This window comes from Monodon monoceros, unplaced genomic scaffold (assembly GCF_005190385.1).
Source record: "Monodon monoceros isolate NGI ecotype Baffin Bay Population unplaced genomic scaffold, NGI_Narwhal_1 Super_Scaffold_7, whole genome shotgun sequence".
Lineage (NCBI taxonomy): Eukaryota > Metazoa > Chordata > Mammalia > Artiodactyla > Monodontidae > Monodon > Monodon monoceros.
This window is the reverse complement of record NW_021703784.1, coordinates 99,364,871-99,391,172: the sequence shown is the minus strand read 5'-3', so window position 1 is coordinate 99,391,172 and position 26,302 is coordinate 99,364,871. Positions and strand designations below refer to the sequence as shown.

The following is a 26,302-nucleotide window of genomic DNA, read 5'->3' as shown; positions in this document are numbered from 1 at the left end:
CACACACACACACACACACACACACACACACACACACACACACACACGCCCACACACTGCTCTATTTACTGAGGGGCCTGCCACGTTCCTGGCACTGTCCTCAGTGCTGGGACACAGCAGACACTGCTCCTCTTGGGCCAGTATTCTGTCACCCTTGAAAATCAGACTCTTGTTTGTGTGATTAAGTACCAACTGCTCCCCATCAGGCTCCCCCACTAAGGGGCATGCACAGGGCGTCTGTCTGTCACCTCCTGGAAAACAGTAGGTGCTCAGTGGGGACCTGTTGGTGGCCCGGCCATGCCCAGGGGCGCCTCTCCCCAGCCCAGGTATCTGTGTGCATTCCTCCCCCACCCACCATGCAGGCACATGGCTCAGGCAGAACCTGCCCCCCGGGGCCCAGCCTCTCCTCTCTCCACACAGGGACCCACGAGTCTGGTGGGGGGGGCACCCTCTTTCCTCTCTCTGTCTCCGTCTGAGTCTCCCTCGCCCCCACTCGGTCTGTCTCTTGCCATCTCACTCTCGCTCCATCTCTGTCTCACTCCTCCACACGGCTCCTCCGGCACGTGCACTCTCCCCACCTCTCGCTCTCTCCTGCTCACTCACCCTCAGGATCCAGGCCTCCACTTCTGCCCAGCTCACTTGCCATCCCGCGCACCTCCACCTGGCACTATCTCCATCGCCCAGCGCCGCTGATCTGTGATTGCTTCCCGGCTCTGCCCCGATTAGCTGGGGCCTAGCACAGCAGGCAGACAGGGAGCCCCCGTGGCCCTCTCCAGGGCAGGCGGTGTGGGCCTGACCAGCCAGTCCTGAGCACGGCCCCGTGCCAGGCTGTGGCGGGTGGGTGCATGGGGCGGGTGTGGCCAGAAGTTGTCTGGGGCAGGGGGCCGTGCTGCGGCAGAGAGGGGAAGGGCATTCCTGGACAAGGGCACAGCAAAGGGCCCCAGGGGCCGTCTCAGACCACGCTCCTGCCCCACTGGCACCTTCCCACTGCGATGGTTCCTGCGGATGCAGCCCTGCCCTCCCACCTCTCCCCCTGTTGCCCTGCTGAGCCCTCTGCCTGGACCCCTCCTCCCCTGACCTCCCCAAAGCCTTTCTTCTCATCACTCAAGGGCTTTGCTCAGATGCCACCTCAGAGGCACCTCCCCAACCCTGAACCGCACCCATGCCTGCCCAGCTCCCTTCCCTCTCCTCTTGCTCTGGAGTGTGTTTCCTTCTGCTGTTTCACCGCGGTGATATTAGAGCCGCACTTCGCCTCCCTCGCCCAGGGCCTGGCGCCTGGCGGGTCCACCTCCCCACTGCCCAATGCCTGTGTCGAGGATGGTGGGGGAGGCACGCAGAGGCCGGATGTCATCTAAGGCGGAGGCTGGAGGGAGCCCCAACCTTGCTCAGCGTTGATGATTTTATTTCGTGGACTTGTGGGAGCCATGGGAGGTTTCATGAGCAGGGGAGTGACATGGTCCCCCAAGTAAAGGCCCCAGCTGAGGAGAAGGATAAGGTGCTAACAGCTGCCAGGCGTATGGAGTGCCCCCTGCCTGGTTGCCAGGGCCTTGCTGGGCTCTCCCTGCGGAATCTCACCCCCGTCATAGCACTATGGGACACACGTACCGTTAGCATCTCCATTTTGCATATGAGGAAACTGAGGCACCAAGTCCCTTGAGCTGAACCGTGCTCCCCACCCCCACCCCTCAGCCAGCCCTCCCTGGGTGGGAGAGAGAAGGGCGAGGACTCCAGCTCCGGCGCTGGGGCCCGTGCCCCGCCCCCAGCGGGCAAGATGCCTCCAAGCCCCTGCCTGCAGCTGCCAGGGGGATTTTTAATAACGGGAGTGATTTTTGCATGATGAATGAGGCGCTGCCGTTGTGTCCGTAATGAAGCCCTAATGTTTGGAAATCCCCATTTAAGGAGCTGATCTCACCCCATAATGAATTTCAGATCACATCGCGGAACTGTCGTTCATCCATCTTCTCCCTGGGGCACCCACCCGCCTTGGCCCCTTGAGGGTGGGTCCTGGCGAGGGTGGGCTCTGCATCCCGCCCCCCACAGTGGGCTGAGCCCAAGGCTAGCACAGAGCGGGGGCTGGCACGGGTGTGCTGACTGAATGAGTGGCCAGGAGCGTGTAGGCAGAGGCCGTTCTGGCAATGGGGTATCGTGTGGGGCTGAGGATCCCAAGTCTCGGCCTGGGCCTGGGAGGAAAACGGAGGCCAGAGATGAAGAGGGTAGGAAGGGCCAGAGAGAAGGGGGCCCGAGGCCCTGGGCTGGGCCACTTGGCCAGGCTTTATGGCTGGGCCTGCCCTCTGCAGGTTAGGGGCCTGGGGGTGCCGCGGCTCAGGCTTCTGCCCTCTTTCAGCCCTGGCATTCGGCGTTTGTGCAGGTGGCTGGGATGGGCGGCAGTTGCTGGCTGCACCAATGTGGCTGGAGAGGGAGGGCTCTCAGGCCGGGTGCCCAGCCCCTGGGGCCTGCGGGGTGAGACGTCTAAGCGGGAGGTGGTCCCGAGGGCCCAGACCCAGGTGCCTTCCCAGGCTCGAGAGGTGCACCCCTCCCCTGGCCCCGTGGGCCTCAAGCTCACCCCTCTGCCTCCCCAGCCCTCTCTCTGCCAGGGCTTTCTGGGTGACATTTCCACCTGGCAGTGTGTCCCATCCCTTGGGCAAAGGGGACCCCAAGAGCATGAGGGAAAGAGGAGTCTTCCCCATCTGTAAAATGGGGCGACATGTGATAACGTGCAGGGCCCTTTGGTACCATCTCGCACTGAACGCTTACACCAAATGCAGAGGGAGGTGCTGTTACTGAGCTTGTACAGATGAAACTGAGGTGCAGGGAGGTGAAGTGACCCGGCGGAGGGGTGGGAGAGCTGGGGGGAGGGGGCCTTGGGTCTCTCGGGGCCAGGTCTGCTCTGCTACCAGGAGCCGTGGCCCACACAGCCCCAGCGAGCTCCTTTCAGAGGCTCTGAGACTTGGCACCCTGGGAGGGCACTGCCCAGGCCCATCCTCTCCCTCCGCTGCCCTGGGGACCCACAGGAGTCCGCAGGGCAGGGCTGGGGGCTGCCCAGGCAAGGCCTCACAACCCCCACCTGGCTGAGAGTGGCTTTGCCTCCACGAGCTTTTGTCCCTGTTCCTGTGAGATGGAGGCTGGGGAAGCAGTTCTAAGCCTCTGCTCTCCTGTAACTGTGAGATCCTGGACGAGTTGCTTAATCATTCTGGCCTTTAGTCCCCCACCGGCCCCCCGCCAGGCCACCTCTCAGCAAACCTCAGTCCTCCCCACAAACTTTCTGAGGCCAGTTCTGAGGCTCAGAGAGGTTAAGTGACTGGCCCAAAGCTACTAGCAAGCTTGTGGGCAGGATTTCTGGAAAGAGAAATCCCAGAAGGGGGCGAGCGGGGGGGCCAGACCCACAGGACAGTGGAGGGGAATGGGGGGGAGTTGGAGGGGTAGGCCCAGGGCCAGCCAGGGTCTCCTGCCCTCTGTCAGGGGCACAGCTGCCCTCCTCTCCCCCAGGCCACAGGCCTCCTTGTATTCCTGTAAATAATTAATTAGCCCCTGCTTGCTTGTTTGTTTAGCATGAGGAATGCTCCCCCTCTGAGATGCATTCATTGCTGAATAAATTTAAATATCTAATCTTCCCTTCATGAATATTACAGCACTCTAAGTAGCTGTCAAATACCCTAAGCACCTTGGCAAGGGGCCCCCACGGGAGCCTGTCTGCTTCACCTCCACGGGCTCCGAGGAGGGCCCGGCTCCAGGCCCTGCCCTCTCCCAGCGCCCTCCCGGCCCTGGACTTGCAAGGCAGGGGCTGAGTCTGTGTTGATGCTCCTGAAGGCTCAGTGCAGGGCTGTGGAGGCCACACCGATGGCAGGAGGCTGGGGTGGGCTTCCAAGCAGGGGCGGCTGGCTTCTCTGGGGGATGTGCCTGGACCAGGGCGGAGAGTCAGGGCTGGAACAGAGAGAGGGCAGACAGGGCCCCCAGACAGAAGAGATCAGGGAGGCAGGAGGACGGGGAGAGCAGGTCTCCCAAGGCAGCCTTGCTGGATCGGATGGAGACAGTTAGTGGTCAGCCTGTGGGTGCAGCTGAACAGTCGTGCAAGAGGAGGGTCCCAGACCAAAGGTCACCAAAGCAGTCCCTCTGTCGGGAGGGGGATATGTAGATGTGGGGAGGGGACAGGAGCCAGGCTGCAGGGGCCAGCAGTGAGGAGACAGCAGCCGTAGACAAAACGTCTTCCCAAAGTGTTTGGGTGAGGAGGGCAAACAGTAGACAGACAGCCAGGGTGGGAGGGAGGCTCAGGATGGGAACGGAGAGACAGGTCCTTTCATGGTCCTGGAGGAAGTAGAGCAGTCCAGCTGTGTCACCTTGGGCAAGTCTCTCACCCTCTCTGTGCCTCAATTTCTTCTTCTCTAAAGCAAGAAAAATAATAGCACAGCCAGGCTGTGAGGCCCAAATAAGACGGTGGATGTACATGGCTCAGCGCCTTGCTCACCAAGAAACTGTTGAGGGACTTCCCTGGTGGCGCAGTGGTTAAGAATCCGCCTGCCAGTGCAGGGGAAATGGGTTCAAACCCTGGTCCGGGGAGATCCCACATGCCACGGAGCAACTAAGCCCGTGTGCCACAACTACTGAGCCTGCGCTCTAGAGCCCGCGAGCCACAACTACCGAGCCCGAGGGCCACAACTACTGAAGGCCACGGGCCTAGAGCCCATGCTCTGCAACAAGAGAAGCCACCCAATGAGAAGCCCGTGAACCACAACAAAGAGTAGCCCCCACTCGCTGCAACTAGAGATAAAAGCCCACATGCAGCAACAAAGACCCAAGGCAGACAAAGATAAAAATAAGTAAATTTTTTAAAAATTTATTTAAAAAAAAAAAAGAAGCTGTTGAGGCTGAAATTAAGGAGCCAGACCTAGGACCTTAAAGGTGGAGGAGCGAGGCGGAGGCTGAGGAGGGAGGCAGAGTGGCCTTAGGGCCATCGTCCAGGAGAGGAAGGGTTCAGCCCTGACCTTAGTGGAGGAACATCTGAGGAAGCCCCTACCACCCATGTGGGCTCAGTCTCCCCAGGAGAGACCTCAGGTTTTCTGCTGACTCGGAGTGAGGTGGGGGTCAAGTTGGAGCTTTGAGGGATTTTGGGTTTGTTTTTTAAACTTTTTTTGGAGTATAGTTGCTTTAGAGGGTTTTTGGATGTGGCTGACCAGGGAGGGGACCGAGGGTTAATTGGTATGAACTGGGGCACCCCCTAACCAGGCAGACCCAAGGGCCAGCTGCCCCAGGGTCAGGTGGGGAGTGGGGAGGAAGGACATTGTCTTTGGATGGGACCCCAGGAAGCCTCCTCCTTCTGGTCTCCAGGGCTCAGCTTAGCCCAAGGAAGAGCTGGGACCGGGCCTGGGGGTCAGAGCCAGGGGAGGTACAGGTCATGGTGGGAGACATGGGAAGGGGCAGCCCTTTGGGCTGGGGGCCTCCTCTGGCACTCAGGGATGGGAGAGCCACAGGCTGCTGTGTGGACAGGGAGTGGGGGCAGGAGGGGGCCTGGCTGCTGAAACCCTGAGTGCCAGGGCCAGTCTGGGCGCTGGCTTCTTGGGGGAAGGGTGAGCAGGGGTGGAACCCCAGGCCTGTCCCTCGGCTCTGCTTTGGGAGAACTGCTCCCTGGGCACCTGCACACGGCCCCGGCCCTGTTCTGCATGCTGCTCGGGGGACTCCAGCCCGGGGGCTCTGCCAGCGCCAATTCCTCCCTCCTCCTACCCCCTCATGCCCCCAGGTCAGCCCAAAGGCTTGGCTGCAGGCCTGTCCACTTCTGCAGGAAACAATAAGTCCCTCAAACACAGATCTCGCTGAGCGCCACTTTCACACAGCCCCCACAGTGGGCCAAGGTTGCCTGCAGGGTGGACAGCACGGGGAGATGGCAGGCAACCAGGTGGCAAGTGGATGAGACCACTGGGGCAGGGCTGGGAGGTCCCCAGGTGAGCCGGCTCCGGCAGGTCCCTGTGCTAACCCCGTACGCCCTGGACGCTACTTCCCACCCCGCTCCCTGGTATACACGTTGGGCACTCGCCCATACAGTCTCACTGACCTAGTAATAGCCAACACTGGCGTCGCCTTCACTCATGCCTTAAGCACGTTACAGGAATTAACTTAATCCTTCCAATACTCCTATGAGGTGGGTACTACTATTATCCCATTTTACAGATGGGGCAGTCGAGGTCCAGAGAGGTTAAGTGCCCTGGGTCACACAAATGTGACTGGCAGAGCTGGCATCTGAACCCAGGCTGCGCAGCTCCACAGCCCCTGCTGTGGCACACCGTGCTGGGTGGGTCGCCTGGCACCCCCACCCGGGACAGACACACTGCACGTGGACGCTGTACACCCACTGTGCCACACCTTGGACACACAGCCCAGGGCCCCACTCTCTGCCCCCTCCCATTGGGTGCCGCCATCCTCATCTCTGCCCAAGAGGAGGAGGTGGGGGACCCAGTCCCAGATTCCCTCCCCAGGTTCCCCCCAACTCCTCTACCCCACCTGCCCACCCCCACTCCTGGGACGCTCTGGGAAATCGCCTGGTGCCATCCCTGAGTGAAGTCGCAAAATTAGGTTTAATTGGCCTCACAGGGCATAAAAGAAAACAGAAGAAAAGGGGGTGGTCCAGTTGGTGTCCCTGGTCCTGTGCCAAGATGTTGAGGGTGGGGCTGTGATGAAGGAGCTAGGGCCTCAGTTTGCGCATCTGTAAAATGAGGGAATGATAGTCCTTTCCTGCTGCAGAGCATTGAGCTCCGTGTCCAAGAAGCCCCTGACACAGGCCTAGGGTGCAATCGGAGCTGGGGACCTGCCAGAGGTGGGTCATGTTCTCCTGGCCAGGATGTTAACGCCTCCCCTGAGGCCGGGGGGGGGGGGGGGGGGGGGCGGCGCGGTCACTGTGCCTAATTATCAGATGAGGCAGTGGACGATCTGGGAGCGGGGGGAAAAGGCTTAACAAGGTGCGGCAGGGCCAATGAGGGACAAGGCCAAACCCCGCCTGTCCCTCGGCGCCGCGGGAGAGAGCGAGGTCAGACAGGAGAAGAGTCTCTTAGGCCTGCGCCCAAGTTGTTTATCGGGGTCCAGGTCCCCAAGGTCGCTAGCGAAGCCCCAGAGCCGCCCTCGGATAAACAAGCACAGGCCCGTTCCCAATTAAGCCGGATGCACTAACGATGCGGCTCGTTAACGAGCTGGGGTGCACTCCCGGAGACACCTGCGCGGCCCGGATCACCTTCCCCGCGTGGCGCAGGAAAGGAGCTGGAAGACCTAGCTCAAGGCCGGGATCGGATCTGCCTCTTGTAACTAGGTGGCCTCAGTTTCCGCGTCTGTAAAGTGGGTCTTAGAGTTTGTAAAGTAGGTCCGAGGGGCCTCGCCTTGAGAGGTCGACCTTGGGACTCTGGGCTCCTGGCGCGGAGGCGGCGACTGGTAGCGGGCCCCGCGGCGCGTCCGGGCCGGAGCCGGGAAGGCGGACTTACCCCTAGCCCGGCTCGGGCTGCCGTTCCTGCTGTCCCGGACCCTGCCTCCCGGAGCCACCTCGGCCCGGAGAGACCCCCAACCCCTCCCGCGTCCCTGCCAAGAGCCCAGGAAAGAGCAGGGCGGGCCGGGCGCGCCCCCTGCCGGCCGGTCTGCGCCGGCTCCCGCCGGGGCCCGCTTTGGCCCCTGTCTCCGCCTCGATTTCCCTAGACGTGAAACAAGTGTGGGACCAGGGGTGGGGGTAGGGGGTGGAGGGGTGAGGGAGTGTCTGGAGGCCGCGGGAGAAAGGCGAGGTGCCCTGTGAGTCCCAGCACAGCCAGGGGATCGGGAGTATTCGGTCTGTGGGCCTCGGCCTTCTCTGTAAAACGGGCTCAGGCGTGCGGCGGGGGACCCCAAGGCTCACTGCCCCGTCCCCTGCAGTGGACGGCTGCATCCACCGGGCCGCCGGACCCCTCCTCACCGACGAGTGCAGGACCCTTCAGAGCTGCGAGACCGGCAAGGCCAAGATCACCTGCGGCTACCGGCTGCCGGCCAAGTGTGAGTCCCCGACACTCCCACCCCGGTGGGGCGCAGACTGGGCGCCTGTGTGAGTGCTGTAACTGGGGGTTAGGGGTGCACCCTCCACAGAGTTGCTGGAGGCCTCCTCCGGGGCACTTCTGAAGTGCCAGGACCTGGCCCCTCCTCGCCTTCCCCAGGAAGCCGGTGGCGGGAGGGGATGCGTGGAGGCTGGGGAGGGGCCCGGACTTGGAGTGTAAGAGCTAAGGAGGCAACGCCCCATTGCCTCAGCCGGCTGCCTACAGATGTGGGGAGGGGCTCAGCGTGGGCCTGCCTGTGTCTGTGGAAGCGTGAACTGAGGCTCGAGGGTACACCTGTGTGCCGACCTGGGTGGGGCCCTTCCCCGGGGAGCCTCAGAACTTGGGGAGGAGGGGGCTTGTTTCCTGTCCGCTCCAGGGCCCAGGCCGGCAGGAGGGAAAACCGAGGACCGCACGGAGCCCCCGGCCGGTCTGATCTCGTCGCCTCCCACAGATGTCATCCACACGGTGGGACCCATCGCCCACGGAGAGCCCAGCGCCAGCCAGGCTGCCGAGCTCCGCAGCTGCTACTTGAGCAGCCTCGACCTGCTGCTGGAGCACCGGCTCCGCTCGGTGGTGAGGGGCGCCAGGCGGCGGGGGCGGGGGCGACGTGAAGCCGGGGGCGGGGCACGGCCTGGCGGGAGGCGGAGCGGAGAGTGACGCGGTCCCCAATCTCTTCTCACCCCCCCCCCCCACCCTAGGCGTTCCCCTGTATCTCCACAGGAGTGTTTGGTGAGTGGGGTCTAGAGGAGGAAGGGCGTGGGTGGGCAGCGGGTGGGCCCAGACGCGGGGAGGGGCCCGGTACGGGGGTGGGTGGGAGCCGAGGCGAAGCGGGGAGGGACGGGTGGGAGCTTGGGACTCACTGCCGCCCCACCGGGCCCGGTCCGCAGGCTACCCCAACGAGGCGGCGGCCGAGGTAGTGCTGACCACGTTGCGCGAGTGGCTGGAGCAGCACAAGGACAAGGTGAGGCCTGGGCCCAGCCAAGAGGACCAGACGGGGGTGGGTGGCGGGGCGCACCCCGGCCCCGCTGACCAGCCCCACCAGCCACGTACAGAGTGCTGGGCACATGGGGTTCAGGCCTTGCCACTGCTCTCTGCGTCCCCTCTCCTTTCCTCGGGGCTGTTTCCTCCCCGGCAACCAGGGCGCAGGGTAGTGCGAGAAGGCAATAGCACACCACACCATGAGCCCCTTCTGCAGCCTGAGCTCTAAACTCAGGTCGAAGAGCGCCCGAAGCGCGAGGCAGGTGCAAACCTGCTGGGGCAGGGCGGTGTTAAGACCGGGGAGCCGGGGTGTGGGCGGTTTCCGCCCAGGCTGAACAGGCCCTGGCGCAGGTGGACCGGCTCATCATATGCGTGTTCCTGGAGAAGGACGAAAACATATACCGGCAACGCTTCCCCCACTACTTCCCTGTCGGTATGTACCCCGTGGTGCGCGCCCCGGCCAGCCCCCGCCCCGCCCCCATCCACCCCGGGCGGGTTCTCACCGTCCTCTGCCTTCCAGCGTGATGGCAGCGCGCCGCCTACCCTGACCAGGACTGGTAAGCAGGGCCTGGCCCTCCGTGTGGCTGCCCACTAACCTCGTGCCCACTAACACACCCGCTCACCCCGCGCTCCACTCACCCCGCGCTCCACTCACCCCCACGCAGGGAAGCCAGGGAGGCAAGCCTGGGAAGCTAGGGGAGGCCCACAGCCCACATGCTCTGACCTACTGGCTTTGCCCACAGACTCGTCTGGGCCTACTGGACCGCGCTCCCAGCTCTAAGAAGTCGCGGAAGCCTGCAGCAGGGCCTGGCTTGGCCACCCTATTCTTTCCCTCCGCCCCCTGCCCCCTCAGCAGCCTCTATTCTAATAAAGACCACTACTGTTGCAGCTCCTACTGTCCCTGCCCTGGCTGGGGGCGGGTGAGGGAAGCAGCCCAGGTGTGGACAGGTGCTTTGGCTTAAAGGGGCTGGCGAGAGCTCTTGGTGAGCTAGGCAGGTGGAGGCACTGGCTGGACAGCAGAGGTGGGCAGCAGCACTTCACATTTATTGAGGGCCTGCCCCCAAGGAGCTCACAGCCTGGGGGCCGAGACCCCACATGTGCCGGGGGAAAGAGAAGAGGTGAAGGCAAAAAGGAAGGCGATGCAGACACCGCGGCCCAAGCAGTGGGGGTGCAAAGCAGGCACAGGCAGCAGGCCAAGGGGAGGGGTGGGAAGAGAATGGTGGCCTGGCGAGCCCCACTAGGCCTGGGCATGGAGGACCAAGCACAGGCTTGAGGACTGCCCCTCCCCTGCCTGGTTGGCACCACCTGGGGTGCTCTGGGGCGCCCCCGCTCCTCCACCTGCCCTGAGCCAGGCCCCACCATCACGCCGGCCCTCTCCACCCGGGACTCCTCCACCATGCAGACCCCTGATGGAGGGCAGGCAACCCAGGCCCTGGCCAGGACAGCAGGGTGGAGGCGGGGCCTATGAGGGAGCAGCTTGAAGCTCTGGTGGTCCTGGGTCCCTGGGAAAGTCTCTGAGGAACTTCCACATCCCCATGGAAGCCCCTGGCCAGCTAAAGAGGGAAGGGGCAGAGGCCTCAAGGGAAGGAAGCAGAACCCCAATAAGCAGGAGGGATCCCCAAGAGGCCTAGCCCCCTCAAAACTGCTCCTGGCAGGGAATATTGGGGGTGGACAGGTGGAAGGCTGAGAGGAACCCACCTGAGGGGAAGGGGGGCAGCCAGACACAGAGCAGCCAGGTGGGCAGCAGCAGAGCAGGGACACGCACACACGTGGCTCACCACCAGCGTCCCCTTTAATAAAACACGGAAGGTCGTATGACAGGGAAGGGGGTGGGGGAGTGAAGTATGACCATTTACAACCACAAAAAAACCTCTGTACATGTCTAGCGCCTGGCAGAGGGGAGGGCAGGCAGGGCAGTGGCAGGCCGGGGCCGGCCCTATTTGTAGAGGATATCGTAGTGTCCAGGCCGGTAGAGAAGGTAGACCTTGGGCTCGGAGCCCTCGGGGAAGATGTGGGGGTTGGTGGTGCCGCCCTCGCCGCGGTCCATGTACTCCACCTGGATGGAGACGCTGAGCGCCTGGGCCAGAGCGATGATGTGGATGTGGTCGCTCTCCTTGCACATGGGCTCCACCTCCTGAGGCACAGGGGTGGCTCAGCCCACGTCTCGGCGCCCCTCCCCCATCCCCCCCACCCCGGCCCCGGGGCTCCCCACCCGAGGCACGAGAGAAAAGAAGAGCCCAAGTCTGAGGAGTGGGGAGGGGGCAGCACCTGCTGGCAGAACTCCTTGACGGTCCGGCCACCCTCGATGAAGTGCTCAAAGAACTTGCTCTCACGCTGCAGGTAGCCCGAGGTGAGCAGCCGCAGGTAGACCACCAGGTAGTCCGAGGTGCTCTGGTCGTTGAAGGAGGCCAGCAGGTCGGCCACTGAGGTCTGCTTCTCCACCTGCTCGATCAGGTCCATGAACTGCCACCCGAGGGGGACAGAGGGCAAGATGAGGGAGGAGATGGGTCAACCCTGCCACAGCCAGGCCACCCCCCTCCACTCCGGCTGACCGGGTGACCGGGTGGCTGGGCTCACCGTGTTATGGAAATCCTCAATTGTGAACTCAGTGAAGCCCTGGGACACGAGGTCCTCTTTGCTCTTGGCGGACACGGCCTTGAACCTGTGGATGGAAGAGAAAAAGAGGCTGGCATGAGCTCCTAGGCCAGCAGAGCAGGGGCCCAGAGAGACCAGCCCAGGGGTGGGGGACTGGCCACTGACGGAAGCCCCAAGCAGAGGCCCAGCCCGTCATTGGGCCTCAGGTGGAAGCACACCTCCCAGTCATCAAGAGGGAGGAGGGGGCCCACAAGCCCTTCACGGAACCCTCCCCTACCTGCTTCCATTGTGCCCAAGTGGCCACCCTCCTCACCGCTGCAATTCCTTCCTGTCATCCAGCAGCGCCTCCAAGTGGGAGAATCCGAAAGCTCGATAGAAGCAGTTTCCATCAGGCCTGGTCTTGCGGATGTATGAGTACTTTTTGTGGAGGTCCTGCGGAGAGGCAGCCCCCAGCCCACCCCGCGCCCGTCAACATCAGGCCAGAACCATGGCGGGCCAAGGAAACCCCCCCAAGAAAGGTCACACCAGAGCGGGTGGCAACTGAGCTCCAAGTAGCCACCTGGCAGCCTTGGCTGCTGACTCTGGGGTGGGGGCTCACTTAGCAACCCACTGCCAGGAGCCCCCAAAGCCCCAGGAAACTGAGTTATGGACACACTGGGTGCACGGGTCACCGAAGTGGTCACCAGCCAATGGGTATGCCACGCTGCTGGGCCCGAAGGGCTGCTGTTTCATAAAAACAGGCAAGAGAATGGGTCCCTGACCGACACAGCTTTCCCAGTGAACAGTCTTTCAAACCCTGAGAGCTCCAGGGCAAGCAAGTTAGGGTATGGGGCGTAGCGCCACACCTGAGGCCCCTACCACACAGCCCCAGGGTGGGAAACGGCCTCCCTCACCCCCGTCTAGTCTCCACCCGCCCGCTCACAGGTCCTGGTTTGCTCTTTTGCAGTTTCCGCCTCAGCTCAATGGAACCTCTTCCGCCTGCTGAACCTCCCCTATGAGCGGGGTGTGTGTGCGTCTGGCCCTCAGTGCTGTCTGGCAAGCAGGTCTCACTCCCCCGGCCTGCGCCCCTCCCCTTCTCCTATCTCATACCTTCTCCGTTCTCCTGAAGCCCCCCCCAGTCACCTTCCCGATGACCCTGCTTCCTCTCCGACTGAGGCCCCTCAGCCCCCGCAGCACACCCACCCACGGCCTCTCTCTCTATCCTCGGAGGGTCTGAGGCGGCCACCAGAGCCGCCCCTCTCTTGGATTCTCCTCCCGCATCATCAATTTCTCTCTCCCGACACGTTTAGACCCATCAGCATATAAACCCAAGACCAGTTCTCCCTTCGAAAAAAACGCTCTGCTTCCCGTGAAGTCCTTTCCAGCTACCACCCAATTTCTCTGCTTTCCTGTAGGGCTTCTAGTGAAGCCATCTGTGCCCACTGTCTCCATTTCTCTTCTGCTGTGAACTCCATCCCAGCAGGCTATTACTCTAGTGAAGGTCACGGATGGCCTCCTAAGCCCTAAGGTCAAACCCACTCCTCCCCAGACCAGCCGGTGATGCACCCGCCCCACTTGCATCCTCCCTTCACGTGCTGCCGGGCCCACCCTCTCCATGTCCTCCAACCTCACCGCTGCCCCTCCTCATCTAACCTGTGGTGGTCACGGGGCCACCAAACCACAGCGCACCCTTCCTCAAGAGCCCACGTGTCACCTGCCAGAAGACAACCACGCCACAGGCCATCCACAGCCCCTGCCATGTGAACAGCACAACCTGCTCAGGCCTGGGGCAGCTTCAGCGTCAGCTCTACTCGCTCTCCTGACCTCACGGCTCATGGGATTTAAACGTAACTCTTCACCCGCCCCCTTCTTGGCCCCCAACTCCAACTTCAACTCACACCCAACTGCCTCGCCTCCACCGCCTCAGACCGACCCAGCCAACAGGCAGCTCCTGACCTCCTCCCGGCCTCCCCTCAACTGCCCGCCCTCCACCTTTCAGCTGCGGAGCCAAAACCTCCCAGCCTCCCCTCAACTGCCCGCCCTCCACCTTTCAGCTGCGGAGCCAAAACCTCCCAGCCACTGCTGACTCCACCCTCACACCCCATCCAACCCAGCAGCAGACCCTTCTGGCTGTGCCCGCATCCAACCGCTACTCACCTGGGCCACTCAGCCGCCCTGGCCGTCCCTCCATCTCCAGCCAGTTTTATTGCACAAGCCTCCTCACAGGTCTCCCTGCCTCCACCACACTGCTCAGTCTATCCCCACCCAGGCCACCATCGACCAGAGAAACCCATTAAATACTCAGCTCCCTCCGAGTCCTTTCTCGGCTCCATCCCCCACATCTCCTACCTGCTCTGCTCCAGCCACACTGGCCCCCACCCAGCTCTGCCCAGCCAGCCACACCAGCTTGCTCCCTTGCCTCTCAGTTCATTACTCACACACCCCCATATTTAAAACCACAAACCCGGGGACTTCCCTGGTGGCGCAGCGCTTAAGAATCCGCCTGCCAATGCAGGCGACGTGGGTTCAAGCCCTGGTTCGGGAAGCTCCCACATGCCGCGGAGCAACTAAGCCCACCCGTGAGCCACAACTACTGAGCCCAAGCCCACAACTACTGAAGCTCACATGCCTAGAGCCCATGCTCTGCAACAAGAGAAGCCACCACAATGAGAAGCAAACGTACTGCAACAAAGAATAGCCCCCACTTGCAGCAACTAGAGAAAGCTTGCGCACAGCAACAAAGACCCAACACAGCAATAAATAAATAAATAAATAAGTTTATAAAAAATTAAAAAAATAAAACCACAAACCCTCCCACTCCTGATCTCCTCGTCCCGCTTCACTTTTCTCCACAGCACCTACCACCTCTGACATACATTAGGGTTACCTCTCATTTAATGGCTGTTTTTCCACTATGAACCATCACCTTGAGGGCGGGAGTTGACAGCTGTAGTCATCACTCTATCTCCAGCACCTAAAACAGTGCCTGGCCCACAGTATGTGCTCAGAAATGTTAAATGAACGGGGCAAAATGTGTACAAAGAGCCCAAATCACTGCCGCTACCAGAATAGCGACCAGAATCATCCTGAGCACTTACTCTTTGCCAGGCCCTTTGCAGCGGGCTAGTACCCATCCTCCTCCTCCTCCCAGGGTACTGCCCAAGATCACACAGAAGGCGTGAAGCCAGGACTCAAACCCAGGTCTACTGGGCCCCAGAGCCCGTGCTTTCCTCTCTCTACAGGCCTCTCGGGTAAACCATAAACAGCCTGAGCAAGGAGTCAGAGGAGATCACAGGCCACACAGAGCGGATCTGTGTGCACTGTTTGGCCCCCACATTTTAAATCTGAACTAGCTGCCAACTATTAGGAGCCTGGAGATTTTACAACAAAATAACCTCTGGCTTGTCTTGGAAGCACCGATGGAGTGACAGGCATGGACACTCCCATCTGCCCCATGAGCTTCTACTGCCTGCTACTGGCTGACCCGGCCACCTTCAATCACCTGGGTTGCCTGACTGGCCCCTGAAATGGCTAACCCCAAAGGTCCCTCCGTTCAGGTGGAAGGTTCTAAGCATCTCTGATCTTTGGGGGAGAGTGGGAAGGAGTAATATTTACTAAACCTGGGACATCCCTGGTGGTGCAGTGGTTAAGAACCCGCCTGCCAATGCAGGGGACACGGGTTCCAGCCCTGGTCCAAGAAGATCCCACATGCCACGGAGCAACTAAGCCCGTGCGCCACAACTACTGAGCCTGCGCTCTAGAGCCCGCGAGCCACAACTACTGAGCCCGCATGCCACAACTACTGAAGCCCGCCTGCCTAGAGCCCACACTCCGCAACAAGAGAAGCCACCGCAATGAGAAGCCCACGCACCGCAACGAAGAGTAGCCCCCGTTCGCCGCAACTAGAGAAAGCCTGTGCGCAGCAACGAAGATCCAACGCAGCCCAAAATAAATAAATAAGTAAATAAAATTTAAAAATAAAAAATACTAAACCCTTAGGCTGTGCCGATTAGACAGTTTACACATACTGTCGCGTTTCAAACTCCCAGCTCAAAGAGAAGGAAGTGAGTGGTTAAAGGACTTACCTGTTGGTAAGTGATGCAGCAGGGCCTTGCACAAAGGTCTGTAGGCCCCTTTTCCCCACTGCTGCCTACCTCTCCACACATCCCGGAAGCAGGATGCAGGACTGTGTCCCCGCTGCCACCCTCGTCCCGCAGCCGGCCCCAGCCCTCTCGGCCCCACTGCGAGCACGGAAAGCGTCAGCTCCCCGCAGCCTGCACCAGGCCCCACAGGCATCACCTCCCTCAACCTCACAACCACCCTGTAGGCAGATGCGTTCATCATCCTGATTCCACAGATGAAGACCCCACAACTCAGAGACCGCACGCTCAGAGACATCGAAGGAGCAGCTGAGGACACAGCTGCTGTGTGGCCGTCAGGATTTGAATCGAGGTCTTTTTGCTTCCAGAGTCTGCATGCTTATGAACCAGAGGGCTCCGCCAACATCCTACCCTCTCTGAGGCCAGACCCAGCGAGGAACAGGTCTAAGGCAGGCACGCTCCCGCCCTGCCCCTCAGCCAGGCTCCCACCTTGATCTTCTGTTGATAGACGCTGTCGTCCTCAGCATACTCTCTGTATAGGACAGAGAGCTCCAGCCGCTCCGAGACCAGAGGGTTCTGCACAGCGATCTGCAGAGGGCAGGAGACCCATCACGCGCTGACAGGTGAACGAGTGACCCCCACCTATCAGCCACAGCACCCACATGAGAGCTGCTGAGGCCGGCGGCACAGTGACCACCGCCCCCATAAAGGTATCTAGTACCCAGCTCAGCCTGCAGAGGAGGGGGCTCAGGTCCACCCTATGCATCCCCAAAGTAGGGCCGCTGGCCACAGCCCCTCACCTCTTGCTGAATTCGGTCCTGCTGAGCCATGATGGCTTCATCGTAGGCAAGACAGTTGACACCTGGAAGAAGGAAGAAGGCCAAGGATTACGGTGGGCCCTGGCTATCCCCACTCCAGGCAGCCTGGGCGGAGGACAAGAGCAGGCGAGGAAAGCAGACTTGGAATCTGGAAGCCTGTGTCACACCCTGCTCCACCCCAACTGTGTGATCTTGGCAAAGTCCCTTCCCTTCCTGGGCCTTAGTTTTCTCATCTTTAAAGTGAGGAGGCCAAGGTGATGACCCCCAAGGTACACTCTTAAAGCTCTAACAAACCCTTTCCCTGCCTTCTAACATCACTTCCCAGCAGCCCGGGAATGCTCTGGGGCCAGGCAGGGTCTCCTGAGGAAAGAAAGATAAGGAGGCAGAGCCTCGGGCTGGATGAGAGCTTCCTGTGAGCCTGCACTTTGCTCAATCACACCCTTCCTCCACCTGCCATCCTGGGTATTCTTAATGGTGCCCATTTTACAGATAAACAAATGCAGACCGGTGAAGAAATCTGCCCAAGGTCTAAGACCTGTGGTCAAACCCAGGTTTGTCTACTTTCAAAGCCTGCACTCTTCACCACAAAAACCCTCCTCTGCTACCTCACTGCAGAGGCTTATCCTCAGCTGTGAATAGGGACTAATACCACCATCTTCCCCCTTCACTGAAGTGTCATGAGGAGGTGCTACCTTAGAGGCACAGTGTTAAATGCTCATCAGTGAGTTGGGCAGGTCCACCCTGAGGGCCCCGCTCTGAGCAGCCACTGGTGAGGAGCCAGGAGATCTAAATCCTGGCCCTGGCTCTTTCTTAACTTACATGATCCTGAACAAGTCCATTCTAGGGGGCTGGGTCTCCGAAAGCTCAGTCCCTCGAGTGTGCGATTAGAATGGGAGGTGGGTGCTGAATGATTTTTAAGGCCAATCCTTCTGAGCTTGAGCATCCCGGATCCTCAGCTGGGCCTCCACCCATCCCCTATGCTGCCCCGCAACAGGGCCGTCCCTCCCACCCTAGTGACCTACTCAGTCCCCGCGTCTAACTCAGGGGTGAAAAGAAGAGGGTGGGATCGTTCTGAAAGGTCCAACTCTTCAGGGGTCTAAGAAAACAATGCCTAGACAGGCGGAAAGAGGCTGCAAAGCCAGAAGAGGGGGCTCTACCGGAAACGAAGGCTGCTGCCCTCAGGGGCACACACCTGCGGCCGCTCACAACCCCGGGCCGCCCGCAGCATCCCCAGCGGCCCACCCAGTCCTTTGTGCTCCGCAGCCCGGCGTAATTCGACGCCCCTCCGGGCTCGGTCTGCTCTGGAGAAGGCGGACAGCCGGGCCCGGAGGACGCCCGGGGCTGACTGCGAGGACCGGGGCGGGAGAGCTGGGGACCCGGGAGCCCGGCGCCCGGCCCCGGCACGGAGGGGGCTGGGCGCTGGGCGGGGCGGCCTAGGCCCCGCCCCGGGAGCGAGCGAGGGAGAAGAGCCGAGGCCGTGGGCCCGCCCCGCTCGCTCGCCCGCCCGCCCGCCCGCCGGGCCGGGGGTCGCGACAGAGGCTCCTTCCATTGTGAGGAGAAGGGGGGGAGGTGGCGGAGGAAGGGGCCGTCCGCGCGCTTCGCCACCGGCCGCCCCACCCCTGGCCTCTCCTCGGGAACCGGCCATCCAGCATCGCCCCCGCTAGCCCAGGCCGGACGGCCCTCCCCCGGTCGGTACCTTCCGAGTCGCTGCCAAGCGGCTCCTGCTTCTGCTGCTGAGGTTCCTCCGCCGCCATCTTTAAACAGCGCCGCACTGCCGACCGCTTCCGGGTTACCAGTTGCCCTACTCCCGGAAGAGAGCCCCTCCTCGTGGCCCCTCCTTGGTAACGCCCCTAGCAACGGAATACCCTCGGGCGCCGTCACCTGAGGGGCGCACACAGTCCGGTGGGGCCGCCGCGGAAGTAGGTTAAAGGAAAGGTAGTCCCCACCCACCGTCCACCCGCACACTCGCTCGGCTCCATCTTCCCAGGCTCCCAAGGTGCCGGGTGGTGATAAGAGTCTCCTGGGGCCACTTCAGTTTTCTTTTCACTGGAGTTTGAAGCGCGGATTGTGTTATTGAGATAAGCAGGAAGATGAAATTAAAATCACGCAAGGCAACATTCCTGCTGCGGGCTCCAGAACTCGTGGCAGGCGATTGAGGATCACCTGGTGGAGAAGACCAGGAACCGTGCTAATATCAGAGCCCTGGGCTTCACCGCCCCTCTCCACCGAGCCCCGGTTCTGAGCGGGCTTTGGTGTCCCGCTTACGACAGGGAGAACATGTCCCTTGGGGTCAAGGACCTAACTTTGGACTCCTTGCCCTTCTGATTATGAGAAAATCAGGGTGTTTGGGTTTTTGGGTGTTTTAAAGAAAGGAGTTGATAAGAATGGAAAACAGATTAGTGGTTGCCAAGGGCTAGGGAGGAGTAGGGGGCAGCAGGGAGGTGGGTGTGATTGTAAAAAGGAAATAGGAGAGAATCCTTGTGGAGATGGAAATGTTCTTTATCTTGATTATATATAAGTATCCTGGAATATTCTGTACTATAGTTTCAAATGCAAGATGTTACCCAGAGGGGAAAAGCGGGTAAAAGGTAGACAGGATCTTTCTGTGTATTCTATTAAAATTGTCTGTGAATTATCTAAAACTAAAACTTAAAAAGTAGCAAGGCTTGGATGCTAAAGATGCTGTTATTTAGAGAGGTTACAGTCTGGGGCTCTGGTTGTCAGCTTCTCACTATGGAGGGCCTTTTTTCATGAAGTGACGGTGGTCTGTTAGCACTTGAGAAGGCCGTGCCAGAGCTCCAATCAAATCCCTCGGTTCGTGACAATACAGGAGCAGAATGTGATCTAATGTCTTTATCAGCTACATCCAGCCCTGGAGCAGGGGCATTTGGTGCCCAGGCTCACCACACAGCCCACAGTGGCTCTCTCACAGCAACGCTACAAATGCCAAGTCTGTGTCCCAGCCGCATTGCAAATTATTATTTATTGGGTCACTGAGCCTTGGGGTTGCTCTAAACTCAAGGAAGAAAAGGGCCACCCTGTTTGGATTCCATGCCTACCAAAGTGTTCATTCCTTTTCCCAATTTTAACAATGCAATCTGTAACTGCCAATCAGATCTTCAGTCAGTAGCACTGGTATTACCAAATGAGCTAAGATAGTTGATGACAAAAACTTGATTTCTATTTGGCTTTACAAAATCTTGAAAATAACTATAAGACAACTCCACCCTTACCCCGACTCCTTACTGTGACTAGGGAGTCTGAGGGGTGGGAGGCATTCAGGGGGAGTTGGGATTGGGATTAATGGCGGGGACAGAGAACACAGTTGCTCTGGAGAGTGAGAAGGAATCCATCTGTGGCCCAGTGCTGGACTGCAGGCGGGCTGCCAACGCCAAGTAAATGCCTCCCTCCCACACAAGGGTCTGGGGCTTGAGGAACAGACCTGCACCCTCAATCTATGCAGGGTGTGTAAATGAGGGGTCCTCCTGCCTGCTGCCCACTCTCCCCCTCTTGTCAGGCAGAATGGGAAGGAAATGCCCAGAGGGAAACTTTGGCTCTTAATCCAGCCCAGGATGGTCAACTTTTGCCCCACTCTTTTCCATGCCAATTTATTTAGTAGTTAACAACTGTTCTCTTACCCTCATTCCATCTCTCCTGGTACTTTTTACCATTTTCGGGTTTTGATTCTCTATCCTGAAGCGTCTAAAACCCAACAGCATATTTGCCAGGAATCACCAGCATAGCTCCAGACGATAAACGTCTCTGCCTCCCAATTTGCAAACCCAGAAATGGTCCAGCACTGCTGGTCCTGCCTGCGGAAGCCTATAATGAAATAGGCAGCACTGGTGCTTGGGTTCAGGCTGCTGTTGGAAATAGTCACAAAGGGGACAGGCAGCAGCTCAGGACTTTTTCCATAGAACCGACAAGGCATAGATGCCTCCTCACAGGCTTGGCACGTGTCCAGACCCCACATCCCTGTCCCTAGGATTCTGTCAGGTGGAGGGAGAGGAGACCCCGTACCAGGACCCAGGGACTTTGAAACCTCAGCCACAGAGGAAGAGTTTATGGAACGGCACAGAGGCCCTAGAGAGCCACAAGGCTTCCAGGCCCACCCAACCTCTCAGGGGAAGGGGCCAGGGAACAGGACATGGTATGGGCCTTGGGAAAGCCACAGTCCTCACAGGGGGGTCATGGCCAGGAGAAAGGCTCAAGGTGCGCCAAAGATGAGGCCCCAGTGATCCTTCCCAAGACAGGCTTGGGAGTCAGGCAGCTGCCCAAGTGGGAGGCGTGGGGGCGTGCTCAGCCCAGAAAGGGACCTCTGGAGATGCCGCTGCAGGAACGCACAACGGTCCACAGGCTGCCAGCTCCAAAATCACGGTCTAGGGAGGCTCTGATGGTGCACCCAGGCTGATGAAGCTGAGCAGGGGCTGTACTTCAGGGCCACTGGCTGGGTGGATACTTGCCTGCAGGGTTCACACCACCTAAGGCAGGAAGCAAGCAGAGGAGGGGCAGAGGCGGCAAAGGGAGAGCCCCGCCACCACCCCACCCCACCCCCGAATCACACCACCCACGCTCCTTGGGGCACCTTCCTGCTGCAAATGCCTCACATTGCAATTCACCTCAAGTCTGTTGAGGATCCAGCCACTGGTGCCAGCTCTCCTCTGAGCGCCTCACAGCACCGGGAGAGTGACACAGTTGTCTCCTTATTGCTGTCACAACAAATCACCACAAGCTTAGTGGTTTAGAACAATACAAATGTATAATTTTACAGTCTTAGAGGTCAGAGGTCTGGAATGGGTTTCATCAGACTAAAATCAAGGTATCTGTAGGCTATGTTCCCTTTCAGGGGCTCTGAGGGAGAATCTGCTTCCCACTCATGCAGATTCTATTAGCAGAATTCAGTGTCTTGCAGCTCTGGGGCTGAGGTCCTCATGTCCTTGCTGGCTGTAAACTGAGAGCTGTTCCCAGCTTCTAGAGGTCACTGCATTCCTTGGAGCACGGCCAACTTTCTCCATCTTCAAAGCCCCAAGGCAGGCAGAGTCCTCCAGGTGGCATCTCTGAGATGCGAAGTATCTGCCTTCCCCGTCCACCTTAAGGACCCATATGATTCCACTGGGCCCAGGGGATAACCTCCCATTTCAACATGCCTAATTTTAATCACATCTGCAAAGTCCCCTTTGCCATGAACGTAACATATTCACAAGGTTCCAGGGATTAGGGCAGCACGGACATCTTGGGGAAGACATTATTCTTCCTGCCACATCACCACCTTCATTTTACAATGGTGACAACTGAGACTCGGAGAGGCTAAATGACTTGCTCAAGGTCATATAGTAAATGGCCAAGCCAGGCCTCAAACCCAGGCCTCCTCCCAGCCCACTATTCTGTGCATTGTATCATCTGCCATGACTGTAACCACCCCCGCACCCCTCCACCCCGCCCGGTGTGCACATCAGGACAGACCTCCACCCGTCCGGACTCAGGATCTGACAAGACACCCTCAGACACAGAAAATGCCCTTTGGGAGCACAAGGAGCCTTGCTTTTGCTACAAAGAATGGCCCCTCGGCCTCTGACTTGGTTAGGGATAAGAGAGGGACACAGAAAGGTGACCAGATTTAAGCTTAGTGGCTCCACTGAGAACAAGGGGAAGGAAGATGTGGTCCAAGCATGACGGCTCACTCACATCCAAAACTCTCCCACCCACCCACAAGTCTACGACCCTGCCCCGCTTCAGCACGCTGCAGCACCCAGCAGGTGTGGGAGCACAATGGCTGGAGGTGCTATTAGGCTTCCTAAGGGCTTTCTCAGACCGGGTCCTGAAGATCTGGCCTGTAACCACTGGCTTCCCATCAGTCTCAGAGGTGGCTCAAGACGCACAGCTTCGGGCTAAGGTAGCCCTCCTGGGCCAAGCGGACCACTGTGCCCCTTTGGGATCCAGGGGCGCAAAAATGGGGGACACCCAATCAAACCTTGGCAGGGCAGTGGAGCTACCACAGAAACTCAAGACAGCTCACAGCCTAATGTGTGCCCACAGCAACCAGGCGTCACTGGACACCACACAAAAAGGCCAGGAAAGACTAGACAAGGGAGGGAGAGCAGGGTCCCCCTTCAGCTCCTGTCAACATAAAGCGAGCCCTGCAAAAGGGGCTGGCGAGACACATGTTCTGACTCGCAGGGTCTAAAGCACCCACAACCTAGAGCCCCTCAGCTCTCACCTGGCGTCTTTGCCCACCATCCAGCAGCTCCACAGGGGACACTGAACCTGTGTCTGCTCAGAAATCATTCATGTCACCCCAGCAAAGAGGATGCAGAGAACTAAAGCCATGTCCTCCTCCAGGGGTGGGTCCAGCAGGTCAGAGCCTTCCTTCCAGACACTGGCAGTCAGAATTCCAGCGCAGTGGGAAGTGCTTCACATGCCTGTCCCAGCTAAGAGGCCCCCCCCAGGAAGAATCACTGAGGAAGGGCCCTTGGGATGGATGGAAAAGCAGCAAACTCTCCAAGCCGAGTAGGGGAGGACACAGGGAAGCAGGCAGGAAGAGAACAAGGAAGCCAGTCAGTGCACAGACACGGTGCTAAAACAAAAGGGGCCCCAGGTTGACATAAAAATGCAAGATACTGTAACGTTGCCCACCTGCAACTAGGAAGGGCAACAAGCACCTGAGAAATGGCTGAAGCCCACCGACCAAAGAGGACAGGGAAGGCTGGCCCCACAGAGAACGGGCTTCCAGCTGCAGAGCCGGCCCCACTGGGAGAGGGCAGACACAGACACAGAGCCCCGAGCTTGGTACGGCCAAGAGGACTAGAGGGGGAGCAAGAAAGGCTGCCGGACGACAACAGAATTTGTTTTCCACAGAAGCCAGAAAACATTTACAGAGGAAAGCACGCAATGGAAGCACCACTTCCAGGTATCGAGGAGAACGGCTGAGCACCCTGGACCTACCACAGGGCAGTAAGCCGGCAGGGCCAGGCAGCCAGCCAGGCCCTCTTCTCCCTACCCCACCCAACACCATTCTCAGCTGAAGTATGGAGGCAGGAGCCCAGGCCAAAGGCATGATGAGTTTCTGAAGCGGGGTTTATGTATTTATTTTTTGGTCACACCACACAGCTTGCAGGATCTTAGTTCCCTGACCAGGGATTGACCCTGGGCCCTCAGCAATGAAAGAGCGGAGTCCTAACCACTGGACCGCCAGGGAATTCCCTCTGAAGCAGGGTTTAAATAGACTTTATTGTTACAAGGGAGGCCCTACAGAGCAGGGCCTTCTAAACGGATACATGTGGTCCCAGGATGTCAACATGGAGGAATGAAGAGGTCACGACTGCAGAAGAGGGCCCTGTCACTGAAGGACGGGATCCCGGGGAGGCCGGCCAGGAAGGCAGCAGACATGATCAGGACAGGTCGGGTGCTCAGGTCACAGGCTGAGGGGGAGGACAGCTCCTGTCACTCCCGCTTCTTGTAGCTCTCCAGGTGAGACAGGACCCAGCCCGACGGCAGGAGGAAACACAGGAAGCAGGAGGTGAGCCCAATGGCGATATCCTACACAGAGCACAAGAAAAAAGGAACCCTCAGAGTCAGGATTCCCCCAGGCTTCTCGTAGTCCGAGCAGTCTGCCCACACAGCCCCCTCCAGGAGTCAAGATTCAGGCTCCAGAGGAGGGCCAGAGCATCCAAGGCCCACTCTAGGCCTTAAGGTAAAGGGTCAGATATGGGGTGGGGGTCAGCCTGGCTTAGGGTAAATCCACCACCAGATGATAAAGTGAAGGGACAGGAACAAAGCTGGTCTGTTGGGACCCAGGGACCTCGCACAGACCAATAACTCTAAAAAAATGCACCTCCCCTTCCTTGTCTTAAAAAGCCCTCCCTTCCCAAACCTTTGGGGCTAGAGGTAAGCGTTTTTTAAAGCCACTTCCATATTCCCGATAGCAGTTAAGATCACAGCACAACCTGGAGTCAGACTGGAGTTCAAATTCCTTCTTTGCCACTGAAGGTGTGACTCTGACAAGTCAATACACTGCTCCTAAACTTCTGCTCCCTCAGCCACGAAATGGAGAAAAGGGCCCTTTCTTGGGGTGACTGGGAGGACCGAATGAGCCCAGCACAGCAGTCTTAGCACGGCGCCTGGCACCCGGCAGGCGCTCAGCTGCAATTACCGTCACCATTATTTCCTCCGCCGCAGCGCTCTCCGGGCTCTGCTCCTAACCGGAAGCCCACTAACCTGGACACTGAAGACTCGCACTCAAGGCCGAGTTCTGCCACTGAGGCAAATGTAGAAATGCGCCAAACAGGTGAAAGTCACTAAGGGTTAAACTCTCCCACGTTTCTGGGAATTATTAAAGCCTGTTGGGGTCCTCTTCCCCACCCCAAATAAATAAAAGCGGTAACAATGACAGCGCTGACAGCCGTCAGGCATCCCCCAATGAACCGACGGGTAAACAGGTTCAGAGAGGGCTAAGGAAGCTTGCTCGAGACCGCACAGCGAGGAAGCGACAGGGCTGCACTGACACGGTCTGACCCGAGACCCTGGGGCTGACTGAACAGCGACTGTCGCCCGGGCACCATCCCCTCGTTCGCCCCCTCCAGACCCAAACCAGCACTGCCGCTCCCCGTTACGCTGCGGGCCGCGAGGTGCAGCGCGCCAGACCCGGCGGGCCCCCAACCTGCCGCGGGACACCAGGTGCGGCCGGCGGCATCTCCCATGCCCTTCCCGGCCCGCTCCTCACCGTGGTCCCGAGCTGCTCCCGCGGCGGCTTGGAATGGATCTGGGCCCGCGGAACGGGGAGCCGCCGGGCCGGGCCTATCAGGCCCCTCAGCAGCAGTGGAGTCAGCACGGACATGACTACACTGAGGAGACTGCAGGTAGCTGCTAGCCGGAACCCAAGGTCGCGAAGTCAAGGTGGCGGCCCCAGCCGGAAGTTCCGCAGCTGTGGGTTCGGGAAAAGAGGGGCCCGGATGTCCCTAGGAAGTGACGTAAGGATACACCTCTCGCCCGCCCTTGTCAGTTTTTGGCGCCTTCCTCGAAACAGCCAATCGACGCCATCCTACCACCGATGGGCGGGGCACATAGGGGGCGTTCCTTTCGGTTATGCCCCGCCTCCAAAGCCGCCTATCTTCGTGAGTGACATCCGTGGTCCACCCAATCACATAAGCCAGAAACCTAGGCGGCACTCTTGACTCCTCCCTCCATTCATTCTCAAATCTCTACTCAGAAATCCCCTCTCCCTGCCAGGACTCCATTATTTCTGGTCCGACCGCCTGACACTAACCTCCTAAATGAACTCTCCGCCTTTACTATTACCCTCTCCAATTCCAGTCTCCATGCAGTAGCAGCCGACCTTCCTCCCTCCCTTCCTCCTTTCTCTTTAAACATAAATCTAACCAAGTCATACACCTAACTTGAAAGCTCCTCATTGCTTACCAGACAAAGTCTCAATTCCTGGACGTCACTCTCCAGCCTCATCTCTAAGCATTCCACACCTTCCTCCTTCCTCTTTGGTTCCTCCCCCCACCCCCAAGCCTTTTGCTTCTTTGTATCTTACGTTCTACAGAACACTTTTTCAGCTCTTACCTACATAGCCTTCCTTTTTCAACACTCCAGCTCCTACTCCCAGGCTTCCACTAACTGTTACAGCTTACTTTATTCATCAAATGTTTCCTAGCCCCTACCATCTGCCAGGAACTGTTCTAGACACACAGTGAACAAGGACTCCCTTATCACGGAACTGACATTCCAGAGGCAAGAGACAGACAAGAGACGAACACTTAATGAGAAGCTATTGAAAGTGCCATGACATGATAGGAAGTAA

At 59.2% G+C, this 26,302-nt stretch overlaps 3 protein-coding genes across 4 annotated transcripts in view; 1 reads left to right on the top strand and 2 right to left on the bottom strand.

Annotated features, from left to right (window-relative positions):
* The window catches only part of MACROD1 (mono-ADP ribosylhydrolase 1), a 151,897-nt gene extending 141,982 nt beyond the window's left edge, over positions 1 to 9,915 (top strand). The window contains exons 4-10 of one of the 2 annotated variants that reach the window (XM_029206910.1): positions 7,876 to 7,992; positions 8,482 to 8,603; positions 8,729 to 8,759; positions 8,918 to 8,991; positions 9,360 to 9,441; positions 9,529 to 9,565; positions 9,752 to 9,915. In XM_029206910.1, coding sequence (XP_029062743.1) covers positions 7,876 to 7,992; positions 8,482 to 8,603; positions 8,729 to 8,759; positions 8,918 to 8,991; positions 9,360 to 9,441; positions 9,529 to 9,533 — 431 coding nt within the window. In that variant the 3' untranslated portion in view covers positions 9,534 to 9,565; positions 9,752 to 9,915. The remainder of the gene's footprint in view (positions 1 to 7,875; positions 7,993 to 8,481; positions 8,604 to 8,728; positions 8,760 to 8,917; positions 8,992 to 9,359; positions 9,442 to 9,528; positions 9,566 to 9,751) is intronic. The other variant, XM_029206909.1, reaches the window with a different exon arrangement.
* Positions 9,916 to 10,782: 867 nt separating this feature from the next.
* OTUB1 (OTU deubiquitinase, ubiquitin aldehyde binding 1) lies at positions 10,783 to 18,303 on the bottom strand. Its single transcript, XM_029206911.1, has 7 exons — positions 18,197 to 18,303; positions 16,483 to 16,544; positions 16,172 to 16,270; positions 11,917 to 12,035; positions 11,586 to 11,670; positions 11,277 to 11,471; positions 10,783 to 11,142 (listed from the first exon to the last, which is right to left on the bottom strand). The coding sequence occupies exons 1-7, from the start codon at positions 18,252 to 18,254 to the stop codon at positions 10,945 to 10,947; spliced, it is 816 nt and encodes a 271-aa protein (XP_029062744.1). The 5' UTR covers positions 18,255 to 18,303; the 3' UTR covers positions 10,783 to 10,944.
* A 5,405-nt stretch (positions 18,304 to 23,708) lies between these two features.
* Positions 23,709 to 25,434, bottom strand: LOC114887080 (cytochrome c oxidase subunit 8A, mitochondrial). The gene is made up of 2 exons (XM_029208445.1): positions 25,220 to 25,434; positions 23,709 to 24,036 (listed from the first exon to the last, which is right to left on the bottom strand). The coding sequence occupies exons 1-2, from the start codon at positions 25,331 to 25,333 to the stop codon at positions 23,941 to 23,943; spliced, it is 210 nt and encodes a 69-aa protein (XP_029064278.1). The 5' UTR covers positions 25,334 to 25,434; the 3' UTR covers positions 23,709 to 23,940.
* Positions 25,435 to 26,302: the final 868 nt, after the last annotated feature.

Bases quoted from the DNA above. Each gene is read 5' to 3' on its own strand.
- LOC114887080 (XM_029208445.1), bottom strand. From the start codon at position 25,333: ATGTCCGTGCTGACTCCACTGCTGCTGAGGGGCCTGATAGGCCCGGCC. The intron at 24,037-25,219 runs GTGAGGAGCGGG...TGCTCTGTGTAG, and splicing joins GGGAGCAGCTCGGGACCACG to GATATCGCCATTGGGCTCAC.
- OTUB1 (XM_029206911.1), bottom strand. From the start codon at position 18,254: ATGGCGGCGGAGGAACCTCAGCAGCAGAAGCAGGAGCCGCTTGGCAGC. The intron at 16,545-18,196 runs GTACCGACCGGG...TCCTTCTTCCAG, and splicing joins GCTTGGCAGCGACTCGGAAG to GTGTCAACTGTCTTGCCTAC. The intron at 16,271-16,482 runs GTGAGGGGCTGT...TGCCCTCTGCAG, and splicing joins AGGACCGAATTCAGCAAGAG to ATCGCTGTGCAGAACCCTCT.